This window comes from Brassica oleracea, chromosome C1 (assembly GCF_000695525.1).
Source record: "Brassica oleracea var. oleracea cultivar TO1000 chromosome C1, BOL, whole genome shotgun sequence".
Classification (NCBI taxonomy): Eukaryota; Viridiplantae; Streptophyta; class Magnoliopsida; order Brassicales; family Brassicaceae; genus Brassica; species Brassica oleracea.
In genome coordinates, this window is record NC_027748.1 from 2109853 (window position 1) to 2134555 (window position 24703).

A 24703-nucleotide genomic window follows, 5' to 3' on the forward strand; every position below is an offset into this window, starting at 1 on the left:
GTTTCAAAATCTCGAATGTTTTTTTATAAACGGATCGATCGATGGATTTATGTCCAAAAACGCATCGATCGATCACTAAGATGGACCAAAGCGTAACAATGTGATCGATCGATGAGATTATGCCATCGATCGATCGAGGATATCAAGTGTTCCTCGGAATTTCCTCGGAATATTCCGAGGAAATTCCAAGGAACTAGTGTTTGGGGTTTCAAAATCTCGAATGTTTTTTATAAACGGATCGATCGATGGATTTATGTCCAAAAACGCATCGATCGATCACTAAGATGGACCAAAGCGTAACAATGTGATCGATCGATGGGTATATGTCCAAAAACGCATCGATCTATCACTAGTTCGTCGGAATTTCCTCGGAATATTCCGACGGATTGATGTTTCCTCGGAATTCCGTCGGTATATTTGGGTTTCCTCGGAATTTCCTCGGAAATTCCTCGGGAAATTCCGAGTATTTCATTTTCCGTCGGAATGTCCGTCAGAATACCGTTGTTTTCTTGTAGTTATGTTATTTTCTTTCCTTCGTTATGGACATGTAGGCTCCACGATAAACTGTTTAAATTCAGTTCAAAGACCAAATAATCCAGTATTGTTATCTTTCTGTATTTTTTAACTTCAGGATTTTAGATAAATTAATGTAACATCATCGTTGGAAAGACATAACTACGTTAACAAACAAAAAAAAAAACGAAAAACATAAACAACTTAATAGTTTTTGTTTTATACTAGAAATTCCTCATAGTCACTTATATAGATTATCAGATTTGAACCCGGATTGTTATAAAACGGACGGCGATATTACTACAAATATTATCATACAGGTTTAAGTTATTTAACAATGAACGATTCCAATACCTGATCTTCTTTTTTGCCAAATATATATCCGATCTTTCATTGATAATGAAATTTAAAACATTGTTTCAAAATAGATATCAGCCACATGCAAGCAATATAAATAATATTGGCCCTCGCTGTCGCCAATAGCCGTGCCATCGACGTTGGGTAAGTTCGGAAACCATCAAACGCATTCAAAGCCATAATGTATACTGTATTACGTAACGGCCTATACTAAAAAAGGCCCATATCTAGAAAGTAGACGTACGTTGTAGATTACGTACGTGTATCTATGACGTTATTAATAATATATTCCCTCCGTTTTTTAATATAAATCGTTTTATAATTGTGCACATAGATTAAGAAATTATTAATTTTTTATATTTTGTAAACAAAAATATCATTAATTATTTACCTAATCACAAATCAACCAATAATAAAATAGAAGGTATATTATCATTAATCATATAACATTAAGTGTTAATAAATTTTAAAAACCGAAAACGTCATATAAAATATAAAAATTTCTCTAAAACGATTTATATAAAAAAACATACGGAGTACAATACTCGGTTTCGAATTCCCAGGTTGTAACATGGACACGAAAATTATATATATTTTACCGATGCTAATTAAAACTACTGAAGGTACGACTGAAACTGTAAGAGCAGATCCTCCGTTGTCGCATATGTTGTAAACACATGGTCCATCGTTCCAACTGATTAAAATACATACGAATCTGTCAAATTGTCCACGTCGATAAGTGCCAAAAATATAATTACACCGATATACAAAGAAAGTTCCCGATACAAAAGTATCATTGGAATATTTTGAAAGAACTAAGCATTAATTTGGGTAAGAAGGAATTAGGGTTTAGAGAGTGGAGGTGCTTTCCCGTGGCCATGCAAAGTTGTCAGCTCGGTGTCACAGTCTACGATGGACACCGACACACGAAACTCATGTGAACTGTTCTTTCTCTTTTCTGTTCGTTTTCTTTTTCACTTTCTCTCATGTTCTCGATAAATCAACCAAAATGGACACAGGCAATAACATTGTTATTTCCTCTTATTATCGTTTCGGTGCTCCTCTAAAAATGACAAGTATATCCATCTAACAGAAAGATTTTCACGTATAAACATAAAATATGTTAAAAATATATTTCAAATATTTCTCGTGCATCATCCTCTGTTCTTTATTTTCTTCACACGTTATTATGTCTACCTATACGGCTATAGTCTCTATGATATAAAATTCCATGGTTTCAGTAAAGCACATTTCCTTCAAGACCACAAGGACTTGTAGTTTAGTCTAAAAATGTATTAATCGTTTAGAAAAGTCAGCCGAGTATTACGTGAAAGACCGTTTTGATACGACATACTTGGCACGAATCAATAAGTATATAAATAGAGATTTATATTTGATTGATATGGTTGTCCAAAAATATATATTTGATTGATATGCTTTTTCGTCAAATTTGACTGATTTAACTCAACGGACCGTTTTAGTAACGTATAAAAAAAGCTGAACCTAGTAAGACCTTGTTCCTGAAAGGGTTCTCTTTAGATGTAATGATTTTAATATAGTTGTCTTCGATGGTGGTGCACTTTATTCGTGCATTAACCGGATGATCGGACAGACGCATTGATTGATTCCCACTTTCCCGGTTTGGCTACTTTCGGTGTAAAACTGAACGAATAATAAAATGTTGAAAAAGCAGTGATTATTGGTAACGTAAATATCTTTTTCTCTGGACCCATTCTTGTTTCCAAGAGGCTTAAAGTATCGAGGCCACGACCTGTCACACAACGCAATAGTCCAGACTTCTGCATAATTTACTAATATTATTGTTTGTTACTTATTTGGCCTATCTTCCTGGTTCCTCCTCCCTCGTTTCCTTGCAACATTCCATCAATTATACCTTTATTTCTTATAATTTTATTCAATTAATTGTAAAAATGTATTGCTTGAATGAGGTCTACACAATAACACAACTATAAGAAATTTCCAAACCATAAATACATATATTTACCTTTGATATGGACCGTAACTAAGATCGTAGTGGGCCTTCAAGAAAGAAAATATAATCGGCCGATAGAATCCCAGTAAGTTCACTTACCCATGATTTCTTATTTTTCCTTTTCTCAGGGAACCACTAGTTTAGTTGCCTTTCGTACAGTAACACAAATTACTAAGAAAATTATTGACATATACAGATATACAACGAATAATCAATATCACAAATAATGAGTTTTTACCCAGCTAATGTTAGGTTTCTAGTAAACTTCAAAGGATTATATGAATCTTTATCACGAATTCTTTTTTTACATCAACACGTATCTTGTTCACGCTATGATACAGTTTTGCTAATTTTAAAGTGATATGAAAGCTCTCCCCATAAGCTAGTGAATTTGAATTTGCTATATCGGTTATTGATGATTGCTCCGCAAAAACAAAAGTACACTATTTGCCTATTTTATATAAGTTACTAGATGTTGATCCGCGCTTGCAAAGCGCAGAATATTTTATTATGAAAATTCAACTAATAACTTAACAAATATTTTGTTAATTTGTAAAAGTTTTGTGTATTTAAAATATTTTTGCATTTAAATAAGTTCTTTTAAATTTGACCCGAACCCGCTGTCAAACCGGTTAATCCGGTGATCCGATAATTCGATAGATGACCGATATGTAATCCATTTTGATTTAATTTGTTATAGTTTCATAATTTTTATCTTTTAATCTAAATTTTAAAGTTTATTATTTTGCAATTTTATGAAATTATGACGTTTCTAGAAAATTTTGATAGAGAAAATAATATATATAAAATAATTAAAAACTATAAATCTTGATCATTACTCCTTTTTATATAGCTTAATTAATTTTATTATAATTGTTTTGTGTAATTTATCATGTTAATTATTTGGTTTATATTATAATCAATTTAAATTTGTTGTTAACATATATTTTCAACATTTTAAAAATTATTATTTTTATTATATTTATTGTACAATGTATAACGTTTATATATATATATATATATTATGTAATGGCTATTATTGAATTATTTTGTTACTTAAATAAATGATATAACCGTTATTTAGAAAATATAAATGAAATAATTCATTAATTTAATTGATTTATTATTGATTGAAATGTTTTATAGTAGTATAAAGAAATGAGTATGTTTGGAAACATGGACAGTAGTATAAAAAAAGAAATATCAATGATTTAACGTAAATTTAACTATAAAATAGAAATATATATTTAATTTAAAAATTTACAAAATAAATGTTAGGTCAAACATAATGTTTCTGTTTTAATAAGATAGTGTTAAAAAAAATATAAGCCATGTATAATCCATTAATCATTATGATCAACTGATTGATCATATTGATTATCTGAGTTGAGATTGCATCACGTTAAAATCACTGCTCTAAAAATTTAGAAATTGAAAAAGAAGATTCAAAACGAGATGTGGCTTTCATAAAGTCTTGTCTGCAGTAGCTAGAAGGAAAGCAAAAACAATGTTCTCTTAATTAGAGTTATCAATTTTAGAACCATAACACACTATGATGTTGAAACATATTTTTGTTTGTGCATAAACATGTCAAGAATGGTTAGCCATTACGCAACATGAGCGGTCATCCATCTCAAGAGATTCCAACTTCTAGTCCAAAAACTAATTGTCAATTATCTATGTGTTTAGTCAGCTTTGAAATAATTGCGAAAGGAAATATTCTTAAAATACTTATAGACCAATGACAAGCATGTATTATATTGCAAATGTCTATTTCATCTATCTGTCATTTTTAATTATTGCCATAATGGAGGTGCATATGTAACAAAAGCGACATAAATAGATTAGACTCCTTTTTATATAAAGATTTATATATCTGTATTGGCTTTTCTTGTTGTTCGGTAGTCAAACTAACACCCAAGTCACTAGAGTTGATACAAAATATCATCACATATATATGGTCGAAAACTACTTATAGATTTTGGTAGGTGGTATTTTCAAGATTTAAAACTCATATTTTTGTTGAATAATACCAGAAAAAAAAGAAGAATCATATCATATACCTCCAAACTTGAAAGTCTATATCTATTTTCTGATCTCAACTCAAAAGAGAAATCAGAAAATTAAGAAGAAAAATGGGTGTTCTTGATCACGTCTCTGAATACTTCGATTGCTCCAGTGGCGACTCCAAGAGACACAGAAGTCTACAGGTAAATAAACTCAACACATATATAGTTTTACGTTTCATGTAATCACAATTTTTTTAATATATGATGGTGGAAATTACTAGACGGTGGACGTGAGGGTTTTGATAGATTGCGAAGGATGCGAGAGGAAAGTGAGAAGAGCGTTAGAAGGAATGAATGGAGTGAGAGATGTAGCGATCGAGCCTAATGCTCAGAAAGTTACAGTGGTTGGTTACGTTGAGCCTAACAAAGTGGTGGCTCGGATCATTCACAGGACCGGCAAAAGAGCCGAGCTATACCCTTACGTTCCTTACGACGTTGTCGCTCATCCTTATGCCTCTGGTGTCTACGATAATAGAGCTCCTGTTGGGTACGTTAGGAACACCGAGTATGATCCACATGTGTCGCGGCTCGCACGTGCTAGCTCCACCGAGGTACGTTATACTACGGCGTTTAGCGACGAGAACGCCTCAGGTTGTGGGGTTATGTGATTTTGTTTTGTTTGTGTTGATGTGTTCCCGAGAATTGTATTTTGTTTGTTGGTTTGTTCATGTTGGTATGCAATGTTTTAAGAGAGAAGGCCAAGAAAAGAATGTAAATTACATGTTAAAATGGTTATGCATGTTTCGTTTGATCTTTTGAACGAATAATATCTTGAAGTAAAAATTATGGCATATATATGTCACTGGAATCCATCGACTAATTTAATTTACCAAATAAATAGTACGAACAACTAATTTGATTTGCGAGATAATAGTGTCCAAAAGATGATACGACAATAAGTTGCATTACTTTATAACATTATTAAAAGAAATACAAATAGTAATTTTGTCGGACTAGAAGAATTAAGAAAGCTTATACTTCGTTTCTCTTGGACGTAATATAGTTCGGTGGAATTGAGTAATACGAAAAATTATGGTTATGCTGTAATCAGCCACGGTGATTAATAGTATATGACTAGTATGAACAGATATTAAATTCGGTAGCTTGCGGTGCCCATTTAATAATTAGCCATGATGAAGTCTAATTATTAGTTTAGTGGTCACTAAACCAGCATCTCATTGTTAACATGGATACATGTCGCCAATTGTCACAAAGGTTGGTTTTTGATAGGAACGTAGTGTGTTCTTTGCTAAAAGGAAATTACCATTATGGGACGTTAGCCACTGAATTTTTTTGGAAGTGTTTTGTCATCAGTTTAGGTATGATTGGTCTGCCTGCACATGTTAACAGATGTAAGCGTCCACAAATGAATTTCGTATCAGCTGCATTGTTTGTTAAGCTGTGGTTTTTTAAAAAAAAAATAGTAGTTCACTTTTTACAATGAAAAATTCAACTACTGTTAAAATTCCCAATTTATAGTAATATCTAATGTGTAAAAGAAATAACTGGATAGAAAATACTTATTACCAGGTTGAATGCCTAAATTACTAGAATTAGTAGTCTAGAAAACAAGTTGTATTACTATTATGAAAGAAATATACTATTGCCTAAAGTACTTCAATTCATTTTCAACTATAGTTGAAAGTCTGATATATTGGCCTTGTGGCCTCCATGGAAGAGCCCAAGCTGGCCCTCTCAGCGAATAGTCCACTACAGTTTTAATTTTCAGCCTTTCATCGGCAGTTGAAGATGGTCCACTCGAACTGCTTTTCTCTCATGGTGGCCACAAGGCCAATATATCAGATTTTGCTTGGAACAAGGACGAGCCTTGGGTCATCTCAAGCGTTGCTGGAGACAACGGCCATCAGGCTTGGCAGATGGCAGAAAGCATCTACAACCATGATGATGCAGGCGACCAAGATGCACAACAAAGCAATAAAACCAGAAATGATTCAAGTCTTTTGTATTCGATGAGTGATTCTTTATAACTGTTGTTAACTTGTTTGAACCAATCTATATATACACTGTTTGATATGGCTCTTAAGTTTGATTTATATCTGAGTACCGCATCCAGGTATTATTAATCAATAATAAGATTCAAGAACTCATAATAGTATTAGCTGTTTTTTTTTTAAATGCATGCGAGGTAAGATATCTCAGGAAGTGAATCTCTTGCAACTCACCTGTTCAAAGATCTCACTCGGAACACCAAGACAACACCACACCCCTGACCACACCAACACCTTAAAACTGTCATTCAATAGTCAAAACAATTGCTACTAGTCATGCATACAATTGTCAATCAGCTTTCTACACAAATTTAGAAAGAAGCTACTCAAGCATGAAAACAGCTAATTTTTCTCAAGTACGGTCCTTTATTTGTTTTTTCTTCTTAATTTGTTAATGTCATGGTTGTCAAATTTTTTAATCTGTAAATAAGCCGAAGACTAAATAGAGTTTATAAAAAAACTATAAAACATGTATAGTGGGAAAGGGATTATAATTTTGAAATGTGGACTGCAATGATATATATTCTTCTTTCGTGTCTCGATAAGTTCTTCGGCTTATATTCGTTCCACCACCTGAGACATTAAAACATTAGTTCCCGAATCCTCGGAACTTTTTCCTAGAATAGAAACTTGACCTTTATATATTTAAAATTTTTAAAACTATTTTATGTTATTAATAAGAATTATACATATAATATAATTCATATTTGAGACATAAATTAAAAAAAGACACAAAACAAGGCGTTTTTTTCTTTTTCTTTAGAGAGAGAGAAAATTTCTCTCACCCTTGTTTTCCGATCAACATTTTTCTCGGGGATGGAGATCAAGTTTTTTGTTTTTGTGTTCGATCTTCGGAACGATTTTTTGTTTTTGCTATAGCGATATTTTTTTCGCATAGGCGATTTTGATGCTTAAAGTTCACCCAAATCAAAGCTGTTTATCAATTCCATCTTTCTCTGAAACAGGTCGAACTTAAATAATTTCCATCTTTCACTGTTCTTCATAATAAATCCCGTTGACTTTTTGATCGGATACCCTGCTCACCGCTATATACACCTCTTTTATCATCCTTTAAAAGATGTAACAACTCCATTTTCGTACCAAAGTAATACTCCATCTGTTTCAAAATACACTATGTTTTGACTCATTGCACAAAGATTAAGAATTTTTTTTTTTTTCAAAAAGTAACTTTACAAATATAATTTAAAAATCATTCAACCAATTAAAGAAATGACTGCAAAATCTAATTGATTACACAGTTTCTAGTAAAATTAAAAATAATATAAATATATCATAAGTTCATCTATTTTGAAACAACAAACATCTTCTAAAACATCAACTATTATGAAACGGAGGGAATACCTTGTTCCATTCGGGCCGAGTTTTTTAAGTTTTATATTTTCATTTTTTGTTTCTATTAAAACATTTTTTTGAAAAGTTTTCAAGAACTCATAATAGAATTAGCTGTTTTTAAGTGTATGCAAGGTAATGATATCTCAGGAAGTAAATCTTTTGCAACTTGCCTATTCAGAGATCTCACTCGGAACACCAAGAAAACACCAACACCAACACCTTAACACTGTCATTCATTGGGTCAAAACAATTGCTACAAGTCATACATACACAGAGATCATTCTCAAGCAGCTTCTTCTACACAAACTTAGAAAGAAGCTACTCAAGCATGAAAACAAATGACAAAGAACACACACGGAAAGATTTGACTTTATATTAACAAATCATCCCATCTGGTACGGCAAACTCAACAACAAAAATACAATGGAAGGAAAATAGTTTCAAAAAAAAAAAAAGGAAACAAAATGCAAAACACAAGAGGAACCTGAGTGAAGCTGATGCAGCAGCACTTTATTTTGAATACAGTATCTATCCTAGTGTACATAAGATGATTGGTACAAGCTTGATGACCCTTCAAGCTCCTTTCGGTCCACGATGCCCACCTATAATGAACATTACAAAACCGCGAGTGAGCTCATACTAACTCTATGAAGCAACTGAGGCAAGATCTAAACCACACCTTTTCTCTTATTAGTGGCAGATACATTGGCACTGTTGAATGAACCGTTTAAGTTCTGATCAGTCATGCATTGAAGCTGGTCAAAATCACAACCGCTTAAACCTTGTTCATTGATGGACGCACCACCACCACCTTCTTGGCTATTCCCCCCACCTCCAAACCCATCCCCAAGGCAATAAACCTCATCCTCACACTGCACGTTGCAAGGATTCACCAAGTGGGAGAAAGAAGGAATATTCGGTTTCTGATAAGGAAAAGACCCAATCTCCCCATCAATCCTCCCTCTCAAATCCACAAGCAAACACTTAAGCCTCGAGACTTCACCTTCCAAGGCACTCTGACTCTGCAGCCTCTTCACAAGCTGCTGGTTCAAACCCCTGAGCCTCGAACACTCGTCCTCCAAGGAAGCAGCTTTAGCCTTCTTCTTCTCTCTATACTTCCTAACGGCTTCTCTGTTCCCCAAAGGCCTCTTTTCGCCGTTCTTGCCACAAGACTCGGCTGTATCATCGGTGGAGACTTTCTCGTCGCTGTCTTCGGGGAGGACCTTGGTGTGGACGTGGAAGCACGTGTGGCTGTGAGTGTTATCTGCTGTTCCCGTGGAGTTGTTACACGTGTGAGTGTGGGTACAAGCACCTTGTTGATGTTGATGTTGATGTTGATGATGAGAGTCCATTAGAAGCCCATCGAAGAAACTATCTATCGAACCGTTGCTAGGAGGCAACCCACCAACAACGTCGGAGCTTGAAAACACTTCTTGGTTAGAGAATTCAAGCTCGCCGTCTTCCATTTTCTTAAAAAAAAAAAACCCCCAAAATCGATACTTTCTAGGTTAAACAAATCAATCAAAAACCCCTAATTTCGCAACGATCCGAGCAATTCAGCAACAGAGAACACTCAATTTCTGGGAAAGATCGAAAATTTCATCGTCGAGAGTTGAGGAATTAGCAAAATCGATACTTTCTAAGGTTATCAAAAAACACCTAATTTCGCAATTCAGCAGCAGAGGACACTCAATTTCTGGGAAAGATTGAAAATTTTCATCGTCGAGAGTTTAGCAAAAGGGAGATGAAAAACCCTAAGACTGAGATGAGTGATGGGAACGAGAGAGAGAAGGTTTTATAGGCACGAAGACGCACTAAACAGATGGAATCATCTCGGTGGCCGGACGTACGATCACGATTTCGAGTTGCAGTAGAGAGAGAGAGAGAGAGAGAGAGAGATTCTTAAAATAATAATAATTATTATTAATTATTGCTTTGGAAATTATATATCTGGACGTGAATGAAGCTCAAGCATCTTCTATTATTTAAAGTAGATTCAGAAAACTTGTACTACCACCATATAATAATCATATAAAAGACTTAACATGGATGTACCAGACAACAAATTACATTATAAAAAGAAAAATCATTGACTTTTAAATGGAATAATAAAGTTAAAAACTATTTGCTCAAGTACGGTCCTTTATTTGTTTTTTCTTCTTAATTTGTTAAATGTCCTGGTTGTCAAAAGTTATTACCTGTAAATAAGCCGAAGACTAAATAGATATTATAAAAAACTATAGTGGGAAAGGGAATATAATTTGGAAATGTGGACTGCAATGATATATATCCCTCTCTTGTGTGTTCGATAAGTTCGTCTGCTTATATTTGTTCTACCACCTGAGACATTAAAATATTGGTTCCCGAATCTTGGGAACTTTGTCCTAGGATAGAAACTTGACCTTTATATATTTTAAAATTTTGAAAACTATTTTAAATTATTGCTAAGAATTATACATATAGTTCATATTTGAGACGTAAATTAGGAAAGGAGAAATATATAAATACACTAGCTAGCCAATTTCAAAATGATTTAGTGAATTTGTTCCTTGAACGAAGTTCCCAAAATCTTTCTCGTTTGATAAAATTTAAACTATATACACCTCTTTTATCATTCTTAATAAGATGTAAGGACTCCATTTTCATACCAAAGTAATACCTTGTTCCATTCTGGCCGAGTTTTTTTTAGTTTTATATTTTTATATTTTTGTTTCTATTAAAACGTTTTTTTTTGAAAATTTTATGATTAGCGAATAATAATTATAATTGTGGTAGATGTGTATTCGTGATGCACTAATTGTATCTGCTTGGATTACATAGTGTTGATGGATACATCTTAACGATCAAATATATATTTTTCAAAGAAAAATCAATCAAGTAGATGTGCATGTTCCAAAAAAAAAAAATCAAGTAGATACGAAATGAGTTTTTTCCCTTGCATTTATTTTCTTAATTAACCTAACTGTTCATTGAAAAGGAGAATAAAATCCCTCAACTAAAAGATATCGTGAGACAACTCTTCAGCTAAAGATGTAATGTGAAAGAATCCCTCAACTAAAAGTTTGATAAAAGAAACATTCAACTTCAATTGCATTAAACATATATATGTCACCTTCCATCTATAAAACCGTGACGGAAGGTGACATACACTAACGATTCGTAGTTAATGGTTTAAAATGTTAAATGGATTCAGTTCGTCGGTAATCTCTGACTTACCGATGGAAACATATTCTCGGTAATTCCCAATTTTCTGATGGAAATTGGTTGGATTGTTGGACAGGAAATACCGACAAATTTACGTCGTCGTTATTACCAACATAACAAGGTGGTCCATAATTTCCCGGAAATTATCCAACCAATTAACGATGACTATTCCAACAGAGGCATCTAACAAAATTTCAACAGATTTTTTTCTGACGATTTAGTACCAACATACAATTTTCTGGGTACTTTGTCAGAATTACCCATTTCTAACCCGATTACCGATGAGATATTCCTTTGGCATTAGGCTGTTTTTTGTAGTTTAGATTCGATCCGGTCGAACCATATTGAAATGTGATCCAACTAATTTTTTGGTCCAGTTTTTGGTATTTCCATCATAATGCAAATAAAACCATCATCTGTTGATCTATATAGGGTTTAGATGGCGAAGTTAGATATGAATCATCATATACAACAAATATAATAGCTCTGTTCTTTTTGTGAACGTGACGACCAGCTGCAGCGACTGAAATTTAACCTATCATCACGACAAAAAAAGTCAACCACATTACTCATGTAACAAATCCAGCCTGTTTTCTTGACGCTGCGGCAGTGACAGAGGAGTAAAAAAAACGCTGAGTATTTTGTTCTTCCGGCAGTTCACTCACGACCACTTGAATTTTCCATACCGTTTAATTTGCTTCCATTGCACTGTATTTTCTCTGCCGCTAGCTGCCGTTGGTTGCGCGTTCGTATAAAGAACATGGGAAATGATCGATTTTAGAATTATCTGTATTTATTATAGTTTATTTTGTAATAATTTAATAAATAACTTAAAAATAAATAAAGTTGGTCATCAAATGCGTGCGGCCGTATATTAGTGTTTAGTTTTGTCCACTTTATTTTTTTAAAAAAAATTTACCTGGTTTCTTTATCAGGACTTGGTTTTTGTTGCCTTTGTGAATCCATATTTTTTTATAATATATTTGTTTTTATTAATATCTTAGTAACATTAGCCCGTTTACTTTTGCCATGGGAAGAATGAGATATAAACGCTACTTTAGGAGTCGAGCCATCGATTGGAAGACGTTAATGTCCGTATGAGGAGAACGGTCGACCATTGCAGAAGTTGATAAGACTTGAACAATTATATGGGAGTCACCTAAATATATATACCGGCAGATCATGAAGCGCATCATATTCTTTTGTATTGAGGATTGCCAAAAATAAGTTCGAGTATAGCCTATTATTAGTAAGTTTCAATTCCAATATGTATTAATTACTCTTGTTGTAAGTCATATATTTAGGACAACTAGATTCCACGTTGTTACAAGAAAAACAAAGACATATCTGTTATTAAGAAAATAACTAGATTGTTAATCACCAGATGTACTACATCTGTTGTGATTTAAAAAAACAAATAGGTCGAAATCACCATCTATTAATCTATTATCAACTTGTTATTTTTCTCTCTTTTAGAAAGATTCCATTACTTAAATGGTTGGTTGATGTGAAAATTAGTGATCGTGAGATTGGTAGCTTTCTTTTAAAGTTTGAACATTAGATTTTTTTTAAAGATAAAAGTAGGTTTGATGCAAAAATTCTATTTATTTTGGTTAGTGGGGGTACTTATTCTAACTTATTTATTCGATATTCTCATTTTTAATCAAATTCATTCAATATCTCTATGTTCTTGATTCTCGAGGTCGTTCTTTGTTTTGTTTGTTTGTTTTTACCTTTGGACATATGATGATTTATTCAGATCTGATCAAAGACCCTTTAAGCTATATGGATTAATAGATGTATGAGAAAGACCTTCATATTTCATATCAGAACGTAACACCATGTATCAATTTCTTTTCTCCATGCAAAAGTTTCAATCCAACATGGTATGTTGATTTTATATAACTTTGTCTTTATTTTATTTCATCGGCTATCTAACTCATGATTAGGGGTGGCCACTTTGAATATCCGGATTTTGGAGGTATTGGTGATCCGATCCGATTCGTTATAATACTCAATTATCCGATCTGATTCGATCAGTCAAATATCCGGAAAATTTAGGTTTGTAACCGGATATCCGATTTGATCCGTACAAAAAATGAAAAACTATATAAAAGAATAATATTTTATTATAAATAAAAATATTACTTTTAAAAAATTCTAAACTAACATAATAAATTTAATAAATAAAAATATTGTAAAATTTATATAAAATATAATATTTATTTAAGTTATATATATGATTTTTTAAAATATATGTATATATGTCTATAGCGAGGATCGTATAACCGCTCCTAAATGTATTAGTATTTGTGATTTGTTTTGTCTTTACGGATATTGCATATTAGTATTTGTTTACTTCGATGAGTTACAAATATCTGGATTTTTCTATTCGAATCGAAACAGATAACGAATCAAATCAAAATATACGGATATTTTGCTCATCCCTACTCATGATCGCTGCTATATCGGCTTGCCTTTCTCGTTGTTGGTTTTACATATCTTTCCATATATATATGATACCTATTACCTTTGTTTATGTTGTTTATGTCAGCGTGGCTCACATAATTTGTTATTATTGTCCAAACGTAGTTGAAATTAGAGTATTTTACTACTTAGCACCGCTCGGTTCTTATTTGCAAAACGGTTATCTAACGAGTTAACGCTAACAAACAAAGAAAAAAAAGAAAAAAACCAATCAAACACTTAACTATCAGTTAAGTCGAATTATAAGGCTTGTGGACTTATCCCTCACGGGGTATTTCCGTGTTAACTTTACTGTTACCACTTTATGTCATGCTCCTGCTATCTGGCTTGAAATTCCAGATTCTAATAAATAACAAATCGAACAATATCCTAATAAACATTACAGCACACGTTACCATTATCTGGTGTTTTAGAATATTTATACAGACCCATAAACGGCCATAAATTAAATTAGCATAACCCAGTTATCGTTTTCTTACTACTATATATTATGAAAGTCCAATCAATAATATAATCCATCATCTTTTAATATACTGTATATGTGATTGCACAAGAAATAGTCTGTTGATTTGGATCTCAAGCAACGCAAATATGAATACGGACAAATACATACCCCATATATAAAATACGTAGTATGTTATTATCAAGACATAAAATGGGGCATGTTTCAGCACTCAACTTCCATCACTTGTTAAAACATTAAAATCGGATTTATTAAATACATTTTGCGTCAATAAGAGATAAGGTTAAAATACTTTTTGAAATTAAGCGCTATTGTTATACTTGAAATTCAGATATATACCCACATCTACTCTTGTTAATTTATTTTATATTACCTATCTCAACTTCTGCAGGAGATGTTGGAGATACATTATACATGGAATTGTGAAAATAGTGTGTATATATATAAGAATATGAATACTCAAACATACCTTTGAAATGTTTTAACATTATTTTTTCATCTTTGTTAAACAATATACTACAATAAATTTTAGACACCACGATTCTGATGTTGATTTAAAAAAACAAAATACGAAATATCGTATATTGATAATTGTCTAATAAATACGTATACAGTAACGTTAGTGTTATACATATATAAACAATGCATTATGTTATAACATTGTTGAGTATATATTCGCTTAATTAATCATTAAAACATCATAAATTGTGAAACGTCAAATTGGATATTTCAGTTAATCTTAGTTGTACAAGTACCATCTAAGATTTTTTTTTAAAGCTTTAAAATAAGTCTCGCAACAACAAATTACTCGTCATTGTTTTATTAAATTCTATGGTTTTGAGTTTTGACATTAGTTAGCTTTTTAAATTTGTTTTTAAATAATAAACACGTCAACAGATTCGTTGATATAATGATATACTGAAATTTTATCACCTTTTATATCATCTTTGACTTGAATACTCAATTGTAGAAAATGTTATGTCACTTTAAATAAATAACTATTTCGTATATGAAAAGAGAAATTTATAGTATATATTTGGGCGTGGATTGGAAAATGAAAATGTCTCTTCGTGCTCTTGGACAGAGAGAGCGCCCCCAATAATATAGGCTACTAGATTCCAAAGATTGTCTTTTGTGTTTTAATCTTGTTACCTAATATTAGAAGCTTTACATAAGCAAATAACTTAGGCTAATTTCAGAAGAAAGACAAATTAATTGAGGACTGTCTATTTGCGTACACATATATACATCAAATATAAGTAACTATTTCAAAATGTGATATTTATTTAAGTCCAAATACTATGTGTTTTATTTTTTTTAGTAAGTTTGTGACTTCTTGTGTAGATAAGTTGAGACAGAAGTTTCTAATGACATCTCCAATGGTTGATTATTTTTACCTTTAAAAGTTTATTTTCTTCAAAATGAAGAAAAAACGAAGAAAAATTTACTCCAATGATTTGATTCATTTTCTCTTTGAAAAATGAATATTTCAATTCTATTATATCTCCAATTTATCATTAATTATTAATAAAACTTTTCACTTTTCATAATTACTAGTGTTACTCGATTATTTTGTTTTAACAATAATTCATCACAATTTCTATTTAATATAAATTAAAATATTCATATTATAAAACTATGTCATAACATAAATAAAAAATCAGAGAACATCATATTTTATGAAGAATCATATATATATATATATAAGTGATTAACAAAAGTATTTTAAAGCAAAAGGTAAGTAAGTTTATTTATTTTGATTTTTCTTAATTGAGCTACTTCTTTAGAAATGAATAAATCCATGCTTATCGATATAAACATCTAATTAGATGAAAATAATAATTGAATCTTTGAAATTAATTGGGCGCGTAATGTATATAAAATTTATTTTTACAAACAAAAAATAAGAATAGGTAAAAATGAAGTGCCAATTTATAATTTAAGAAGTTCATCTTCAAAAAATAAAGATGTCAAGTATATCTTCAAATTTGAACAAACACTTTCATTTTTTCATTTTGAAGCAAGAAATAAAATATCATTGGAGCAGAACTTTCTTTAAAATGAAACACTATTAAATGCAGATATTGTAACCAATTTACTTTTGGTAATATAATTTACAGTTATAATAAAAAGGAACAAAACCAAATGCTAAAATGACTCTAGTTCGTAAGAGTTTTTTAGTTTTGTTATGTCAGTATAGTTTGATTTGTTCAGGGATTTTACGTAAACAGCTATAGGTTCGGGTTTTTTTCTTCTGTTAAGTATGTAAATTTTCATTAACAAGTAATGAACTAATGACACAAGAGATACAATAAGTTCTGATGAAATCAGATCCTAGTGTATCTAAGAAAGCTAATCAAATCAGATATGTCTAAGAGAACCACAAAAAAGGTAAAAACGACTCCTAGAACACAATAAAAGCTTTGGTCGCATTCCGAGAACAATAAAAGCTATAGTTCGGTTTTGCTTTTGTTATTTTTCATAATATGTAAAAATAACAAAAAACATTATAAGATAAACTCCACTAAAAGCAAGGTTGAAGTTCCCTAGATGAACAACAAGAAGAGAAAAGGCTGTTGTTACTTCTGTCCATGGGACTGATTGATACAGATTCATCGTCTTCAACCTCAAGCATCATCGCAAGGCTCAAGTGTAATTCTGCCCTTGTATTCGGGTAAAACCTCGTCATCGAAGCAATCTCCGTTTTCTTCTTCGTTAATCCGTTTGGACCATTTCTCGACGTCGTCTACACCTCTTAGTAGCCTCAGTGTCTGACAAAACATTAAATATTAGTTCCTGATGATAGTAACGAACTTAGTTTTTCTTGCAAAGGAAACAAAATTTTACTTGTTTAATACTGGGACGATGTGTGGCTGATCTTGTGAGACAATGTGTAGCAGCAAGAACCATTCTATGAAACTCAGTTTCGTCAGATATCTCTGTTACGTCTGGATCCAACAGCTCATTTTCATTTCCAGTCTCAATCAACGGCTTTGCCTGCGTTACAAGAGTTAATATTTTTAAGGTTTTATGTAGTTTTTGCTTGCGATTCAAGTTAAAGAGAAAACATACCCACATGACCAAGCTCTCTTCTCCTTTTGGATTCTCAGGCGAAATGGGATCTCTTCCTGATATGAGTTCAAGCAGAACCACTCCAAAGGCGTAAACGTCGACTTTGTCACTGACTTTTCCGTACATGAAATACTCTGGCGCAAGGTATCCAAACGTGCCAACCACGTCACCTTGTATCGAATATCTAGTCGATGTGGTAGGTCCCCACATGGACAGCCCAAAGTCTGACAGCTATTCTCAAAATCATAAGCAGCAACACAACATTGGTGTCTTGTGAGAGAAGCTTTCATTACCTGAGGTTGGAGCTCATCTGAGAGAAGAACATTTGAAGTCTTGACATCTCTATGAATCACTGGCTTAGAACATTGGTTATGAATATAATCTAACGCTTCTGCTAAGCGGATTGCTATATTGAACCTCTCCTCCCATGACAGTACATGCTTTTCTTTTTGTTTACCTGCATAATCAATCATAATACTTTATATATAAATATACTAATTTGGCAGGGACATTATCAATATGATGTTGAGAGCGTTGTGTTACCGTGAAGACTTTTCTCTAAACTTCCTTTGGATGAAAGGTTGTAAACAGAGATTAGATCATTGTCTTGGACGCAAACACCAAGTAGCTCTGAGATGTTTTTGTGACTCAAAGAAGAGATAATATCGATCTCATGAACAAAATTTGTCATAGCTTCTTTAGATGATGATTTCAAGATTTTCACTGCAATGCCTTTTCCATCTTTGAGAACCCCTCTGTACACTTCATTGGACCCTCCTTTCCCAATCAGATTTTCTGTCGTCATATAAAAGCAAAGATTAGTCCAAAATTCAAAGAAGGAGAAAAAAAAATAAAATAAAAGACAAAGTACCTTGAGAGAAATCTGATGTTGCTGTCTTTAGAACATTGTAGCTAAACCATTTGTTCTTGTCTTTCAATATGTCCTTAAGTTGTTTCTCTACAAATTTTGTCTCAGAGTTTAGATTCTGTTGATGATCTGGAAACCGGTCAGGTAAGCTCATGACCCAGTTGACCACTGAGACATTCCGTGTGAGGCAACGGTGAGCTTGTGCTATTTTGAGAAAAGGCCAACCTGGTTTCTCGTCTAATAATATGTCTGTGGATGGAAGTGAAACCGATCTTCTTGAAATCTTTCTCTTTTCTTCACTTATCTTCAAGACTTCTTCGTTGTTAGCCCTTGTTTCATTATACATGTATTCACTATCAGAACGTTTAGAAGTTGACCTCAAATCGACTCTACGCGCTGAAGTATTAACCAAAGCCATTGCTCTTACAGATCGTCGTTAGTGATGGCCATGGAGGCAGTTTTTTTTTCACGCAGAATTTTGCAATCGATGTGCAACCAATCCTGAAACTTGAATCCCCGTTTAGGTTACATCAAAACTGGAAGAAAACAAATAAAAAAGGTAAAAAATGAAGTTCTTTTCAAGAAAGTTTTCACCTTAGTCTTCTTGAAATCTTGATTCCAACGACAGCAACCTTGTGAACTGAACTGAACTTCCTTTTACCACATAAGATTCTGATATCGTTCAAACAAAATGTCCTCTAGCAAATTTATTTTGGAGAAGACATATACGAGCTTATCAAACAGAGGAAACAAAACAAACTAAAAACATTAGATAGATTTGAAAAGATAAAGTAGAGCAGAATGGGACAAGATAGTGTTACCAAAAACTATTTGCATGTATTATTAAATTTGGTCTTTTAGTAATAAAAATCGAAATCTGCCGTCAGCATTTTGAACCTGCTATACGACTAATATAAGATTGACCTATATTTCTTTTAAAAATCTTACACATTAAAGGACTTGAATTTTCTCAGACGTAATTGTTGATCATCATCTTCTATACCATACTTATGGTTATTTCATAAAAGAGATGATAGAGTTTATCCCGGTATATAAATCAATCGAATTACGAAAGTGTCGGTGAGAGCTGAGATTTTTTGGAAAGAGGAGTGAGAAGAACAGAAGACAGTGACTAGTCTTGTGTTTTTACTACCTTTTATGTTCTTTTCTTAACTGATATTCATGTTCGTAAGAAGAACAAAAAAAGAAGTTAGTTGTAGGAAACCGGCAAAATTCGCGGGAAACCCTCGATATCCGGTCACTAAACGGGGGCTTGTGAGTGTGTGACCACCGGCTACTGAGGGTAAAGCGTAACGAACACGCCTCGACTCAAGCCTTGAAGGCTGCCCTACTACGTACGGCAATGCCTCGATAAATAAATTAACAAAGTCCGTGTACACTACGTTGTTAATTTCATCTTCATATATTTTAAAAATCTTTCAATTTTTGTGGAAATATGTGAAGAATTGATAAATCTCACATATATTTTATTAACGTAGAGAAGTAGGAGAAGTAAAATGCTAGTAATTATAATATAATGTAATGCATGAGATGATTTAGAAGAGTTGGCGCACATATGGGAAGCTTTATAAATTATACGACGTTTAGTTGATTATTATAGTAAATTCATTTTTTCTGGACTTATTACATATGCCAAGTATTGTTAATTCGGTAATCTAACTGGATTGTTTGAAGGGCCAAGGAGAACGAACAAATTAGAAGACAATTAGCTCAATAATATCAAATGCAAATATTATTTTAATAAATTGAAAGTAGCCGAATTAAAAAAAACACTAGTGCAAAGATCATCACATTGTATATTTACTAAAAACAAAATTCGATTTTGGTGCTTAGCGAAGAAAACATGTCAAAGGAAAGTTGGTACGTAGGCTGTAGGGGAGTATATTATATACAGTCTCTAGTACTGTGATTGAAATGCTTTTTTAGGTGAATATTAGTTCACTAAACATAGCAACTCTTTGAATTAATCTTTTGTTTTTGAAAATATATAGTGCGGTGGGGATCGAATAATATATACGTGGGTCTGAATCGAGAGGCAGGTAAGGTAAAGAAAGAGATTGATCAACAAACGAGATTCGTTTGGTAATGATGATAAGCCCAAAGGTTATGACCACAAATTAAGTCAATACTCAATCTCCAATGAGAATACTTCTACTTCATAATCAACATAAATATCAAGAAAATGTTGATGAAAATCAAAGGTTATTATTTTTACGAGTCATTAATTTAGTAATATTTCTATAATTTGCAAACCTTTTTATTTACATTATAATCTATATTTCAAATGTTGATAAAAAAAATTCTATATTTCAACTAGCTGGTGTCACCCAAAATGAATGGGTGCATCATCATGCATGTAATGGTCAAGTTTTGCTTCTATTTTTTCATTTTCATTTTCTAAATGGTTACACTAATTACGCACTATACAGTGGCTGAAACCACACAAAAACTTTTATTGGAGAATAATCTCTAAACCATTCGTGCGAGTCTAGAAAACAAAGAAATAAAGTATTCAGTGGTATATTTACAGATCAAAATGCAAACAATAATACAAATACTTGGTACTACTTCTGATTTTTTTAAAGACTACAACAACATATTCCTCCTTTCTTGAGGAAAACAAACAAGTGAAGCTCTTCAATCCTCCTGTTGGTTCTTCTGTCTCTATTGAATCACAATATAGAACAAGCTTTCTGAGACTTTCTCTTCTTCCTCTTCTTGTTTTTGGGTGGTTGGAGAACTACCTTGATAGCCGCATCAAACACCGCTTTTACATTCTGTTGGAGAAAGATTAGATTTTGTCAGTAGCTTCATACATGTAAAGTAAAGACTAGATTAAAGACATTTACCTGTTGTGTTTTTGCACTGCATTCAATATAAGCAGGTGCCCCAATCACCTTCTTCAGTTCTTCACCCTATTTTGATAACAATCAGTAAGATGAAACACAGATGATCAACATGAGAAGAGAGTGAGAGCAAAGGTACCTGAGCAGTAGAGATAGGCACAGCACCAGGGTGCTCAACAAAGAATTGCTTGTCATCTCGAAGATCTAAAAAGAGAATAATTAGTCATCAATTTATCAGAAACAAGTCCCACTAAGAACAGAAAAAAAATGGTGATGGAGTTATCATAAGAACCAACCAAGCTTGGTTCCGACGAGGATGATTGGAACACCAGGAGCATAATGTCTCAGTTCAGGTACCCACTGAGAATCAAGAAACCAATATCAGAATCACTGGATTGAGAGAAGTTGCAGGGGAGGAGAATAAAAGATCAAAACCTTTTTAGAAACATTTTCATAGCTAGCTTTGCTGACAAGGGAGAAAGCGAGTAAGAAGACATCTGCGCCGCGATAGCTCAATGGTCTTAGTCTATTGTAGTCCTCTTGTCCTGTTTCGTCGAGTAAAAACACACACACAAATGACTCCATTCTCTCTGCAGAGGAAGAATAATGAAAATAAAAAAGGTAGCCTTGCCTGCAGTATCCCACAATCCCAAGTTGATAGTGTTCCCATCCACAATCACATTGGCGCTGAAATTATCAAACACAGTTGGCACATAATCCTGAAAAATCAACTCACATTAGCCATACAAAATGTCCTTCCAGAAAGTTACCTTTCTATCATCATAATAACACATTAACACCTGAGACTGAGCTAAGGGTCCTCAGAACTAACACTCTTAACAAATTACTCAAAAAGAACAAACCTTTGAGTAACTTTCATGGCAAATCTCAAGAATGTCTATATACATAAAGACAAAATCAGACTATAAAACCAAACTCTGCAAGATTTAACACATCCCAAAGAAACATCAGTATGGTCTATGAAGCTGGAGATCCTCAAATCCTATAAAGATCACTACAGAGTACAACCACTTACTGAACTAACACTCACCACCAGATTACCCAAAAGAGAACAAGCCTTTGAGTAACTATCATAGAAAATCTCAAGACAAAACCAGATCATAAAGATCAAACTACTGTCCTGCTGCACATTCAGACCGTTTAAGCTCAAATCTAGAAGAAGAAGACAAAACAGAGAAAAGGAGAAGACTTTAAGGAAGCTGACCGTGGGGAAAGTGTTGCTAGTGTAGGAGATGAGCAGACAAGTCTTTCCGACAGCACCGTCGCCGACGGTGACACACTTGATAAACCTCGAAGCACTCATCTCTCTCTCTCTATCAAACTTCAAACCCTAAACTTTTCAAAATTTGGGGATTTTTGGTAATAGAGAAGAGAGAGAGAGAGAGAGAGTGAGGTTCTTTAAGAGGTACAAGACAAAAGAAGTAGCTAGCTGCTCCAAAGTCTTCAGCTCAAAGTCTCTTCCTTTTTCTTTTTCTTTTCGTTACAAAAAAAATAAAAATTTAATTTGATTTAATTTAATTGCTCAGCTGGTGCATTCCCCAAAATAATACCCTACACGAATTTATGGGATGGAAATAAAATAATTTATTTGTACTTTTTATCACTTATTTTCCCTCTAAAAACTAAGCAGCCTACTATATAGTTTATAAACTTATAGTAGAGCACGACCCGTACGTGGGGGTGTTTGTTTAACTTGTCAAATCAAAGTAAACTATAAACCATTGGTAAATATCCGAAATCTCTCTTCGAAAATAGGATATCCGGGTGTCTGGATCCGAATTCGGATAGTAAAATATTGGATCCATGCAAACTGAATCTGGATCTGGATATCTTAATTTTTAGGTCTGGATATCCGGATGCGGATCCGTAAATTTTAAATTTTCATTAATATTTATATTTGATATATTCATATTTATACATGAATTAATATTTTATACATACATAAATATATTTATAAATCTTGTATAAATATTTAATTTATGTATTATATTAAAAAAATTAGTATTTTTTAAAAAATATATATTTTTAATTATTTTTACGGATCCGGATATCCGCGGGTAATAGAATATCGAGACGGATATCCGGAAATCATGAATCCGGTTCCGGATATTAAATCAACGGATCCGACGGATCCAGATCCGGGTACCCTAAATTTCCCGGATATCCGGATCCATCCCAGGACTAGTAAGTATTGTGTTTTATAAATGTGGTCAATGTTATTAGATTTTTGTTGGGTTAGATTATCGTGCTAAATATATGTTTAACACAAATAAGATGTTTAGTAATACATTCAGGTATTAATTATTTTTGTTTTCTTTTGTGTTTCATTGTTAATCTTATATTGTAGTCATATCCTAATATCTAAAATTTTGAAATTTGAAATTTTATATATTATATTATAAATGGACTACATATTTTTGGACAACAAAAATGTATGTTTAAACATCTATTAAAGTTAAAAAAAGGAGTATTGATCTTATATCTTAATGTTTGTATTAAATGTGTTTTAAGTTCGTATAAAACAATTGGTAATACAATAATAATTAATTATTTGAAATTTAATTGGTATTATGTCAAATTTATTTTACTCATGTAAAAAATTATATATATATATATAGTTATTGTATATAATATAAGTGGACTATTTATTTTGTACTTGAAAAATTGATCTATATTTTAATAAAATAGATTAAATGTTAAAAATGGTTTTATATTTAATTTGGTTAAATGAAATACAAATTGGGTAATGGATATGTTCTTTATATAATATCTAAACTATTAATACAAACAACTACAATGGGCCAATATAATACTTTAATCAAAATATAGTGGATCGTTACTGATGACAAATTAAGTCTATCATACACTAATCCCTTGTATATTAAAGGAGAAACATTGTAATAAATATATTCACACTATAATAGACACGTGGCAACCTTACAATGATCTGATAATAAATATGCTAACGAGTTCACACTATATTCATAAATGTGTTCACACTATATAGTTTATATTTTTTAATATAAAACTCAAGTGCATGGTTCTAATAAAACTTTGGATTTTTCGGTTCGAATCAAAACAAAAAATGAATCAAAATTTAAGCTATATATATATATATTATTTTTATTGTTTACGGATAAAGTTAGACAAAATATTAATAAATTTTGATTTGATTCGTTATCCATTTTGATTTGAACCAAAAAATATGGATATCCGTAACTCTACGAAGCAAATTGAATACTAAAATACAATTAAAAAAAAACAAATCACAAATACCTATATTTTTAGGAACAGATATCTAATTTGATATGTTATATGCATATATATACATATATGTACAAAATTATATATATATGTTATATATATTATAGTTTATATAAGTTTTACAATATGTTTATGAATTAAATTTACTATATTAGGTATTAAA

General features: G+C 32.2%; 4 protein-coding genes across 4 annotated transcripts; 1 reads left to right on the top strand and 3 right to left on the bottom strand.

Moving 5' to 3' along the window:
* Window positions 1–4822: 4822 nt before the first annotated feature.
* On the top strand, window positions 4823–5686 carry LOC106294353 (heavy metal-associated isoprenylated plant protein 26). The gene is made up of 2 exons (XM_013729910.1): window positions 4823–5073; window positions 5154–5686. The coding sequence occupies exons 1-2, from the start codon at window positions 4999–5001 to the stop codon at window positions 5538–5540; spliced, it is 462 nt and encodes a 153-aa protein (XP_013585364.1). The 5' UTR covers window positions 4823–4998; the 3' UTR covers window positions 5541–5686.
* A 2822-nt stretch (window positions 5687–8508) lies between these two features.
* On the bottom strand, window positions 8509–10242 carry LOC106325357. The gene is made up of 2 exons (XM_013763416.1): window positions 8974–10242; window positions 8509–8896 (listed from the first exon to the last, which is right to left on the bottom strand). Exons 1-2 carry the CDS (start codon window positions 9758–9760, stop codon window positions 8868–8870), a joined length of 816 nt encoding a protein of 271 aa, XP_013618870.1. The 5' UTR covers window positions 9761–10242; the 3' UTR covers window positions 8509–8867.
* Window positions 10243–16874: 6632 nt separating this feature from the next.
* Window positions 16875–19492, bottom strand: LOC106318054 (probable receptor-like serine/threonine-protein kinase At5g57670). Its single transcript, XM_013755903.1, is given in 9 exon segments — window positions 16875–17125; window positions 17127–17219; window positions 17296–17445; window positions 17521–17751; window positions 17814–17977; window positions 18064–18315; window positions 18392–18717; window positions 18816–18889; window positions 18983–19492. Coding segments are annotated over 8 exon segments (1392 nt in total). The 5' UTR covers window positions 18839–18889; window positions 18983–19492; the 3' UTR covers window positions 16875–16972.
* Window positions 19493–20838: 1346 nt separating this feature from the next.
* On the bottom strand, window positions 20839–22704 carry LOC106318061 (rac-like GTP-binding protein ARAC3). The gene is made up of 7 exons (XM_013755913.1): window positions 22481–22704; window positions 21887–21974; window positions 21691–21800; window positions 21552–21615; window positions 21395–21459; window positions 21259–21324; window positions 20839–21186 (listed from the first exon to the last, which is right to left on the bottom strand). The coding sequence occupies exons 1-7, from the start codon at window positions 22577–22579 to the stop codon at window positions 21082–21084; spliced, it is 597 nt and encodes a 198-aa protein (XP_013611367.1). The 5' UTR covers window positions 22580–22704; the 3' UTR covers window positions 20839–21081.
* Window positions 22705–24703: the final 1999 nt, after the last annotated feature.

What these genes read in the sequence shown, in the direction of transcription:
- LOC106318061 (XM_013755913.1), bottom strand. Translation starts at nt 22,579, where the DNA reads ATGAGTGCTTCGAGGTTTATCAAGTGTGTCACCGTCGGCGACGGTGCT. An exon ending in CCTCGTCGGAACCAAGCTTG is followed by an intron (nt 21,460 to 21,551) that starts GTTGGTTCTTAT and finishes TTCTCTTTTTAG; the next exon opens with ATCTTCGAGATGACAAGCAA. An exon ending in GCAGTGCAAAAACACAACAG is followed by an intron (nt 21,187 to 21,258) that starts GTAAATGTCTTT and finishes TTTCTCCAACAG; the next exon opens with AATGTAAAAGCGGTGTTTGA.
- LOC106294353 (XM_013729910.1), top strand. Translation starts at nt 4,999, where the DNA reads ATGGGTGTTCTTGATCACGTCTCTGAATACTTCGATTGCTCCAGTGGC. An exon ending in AGAGACACAGAAGTCTACAG is followed by an intron (nt 5,074 to 5,153) that starts GTAAATAAACTC and finishes GGAAATTACTAG; the next exon opens with ACGGTGGACGTGAGGGTTTT.
- LOC106325357 (XM_013763416.1), bottom strand. Translation starts at nt 9,760, where the DNA reads ATGGAAGACGGCGAGCTTGAATTCTCTAACCAAGAAGTGTTTTCAAGC. An exon ending in TGCCACTAATAAGAGAAAAG is followed by an intron (nt 8,897 to 8,973) that starts GTGTGGTTTAGA and finishes TGTTCATTATAG; the next exon opens with GTGGGCATCGTGGACCGAAA.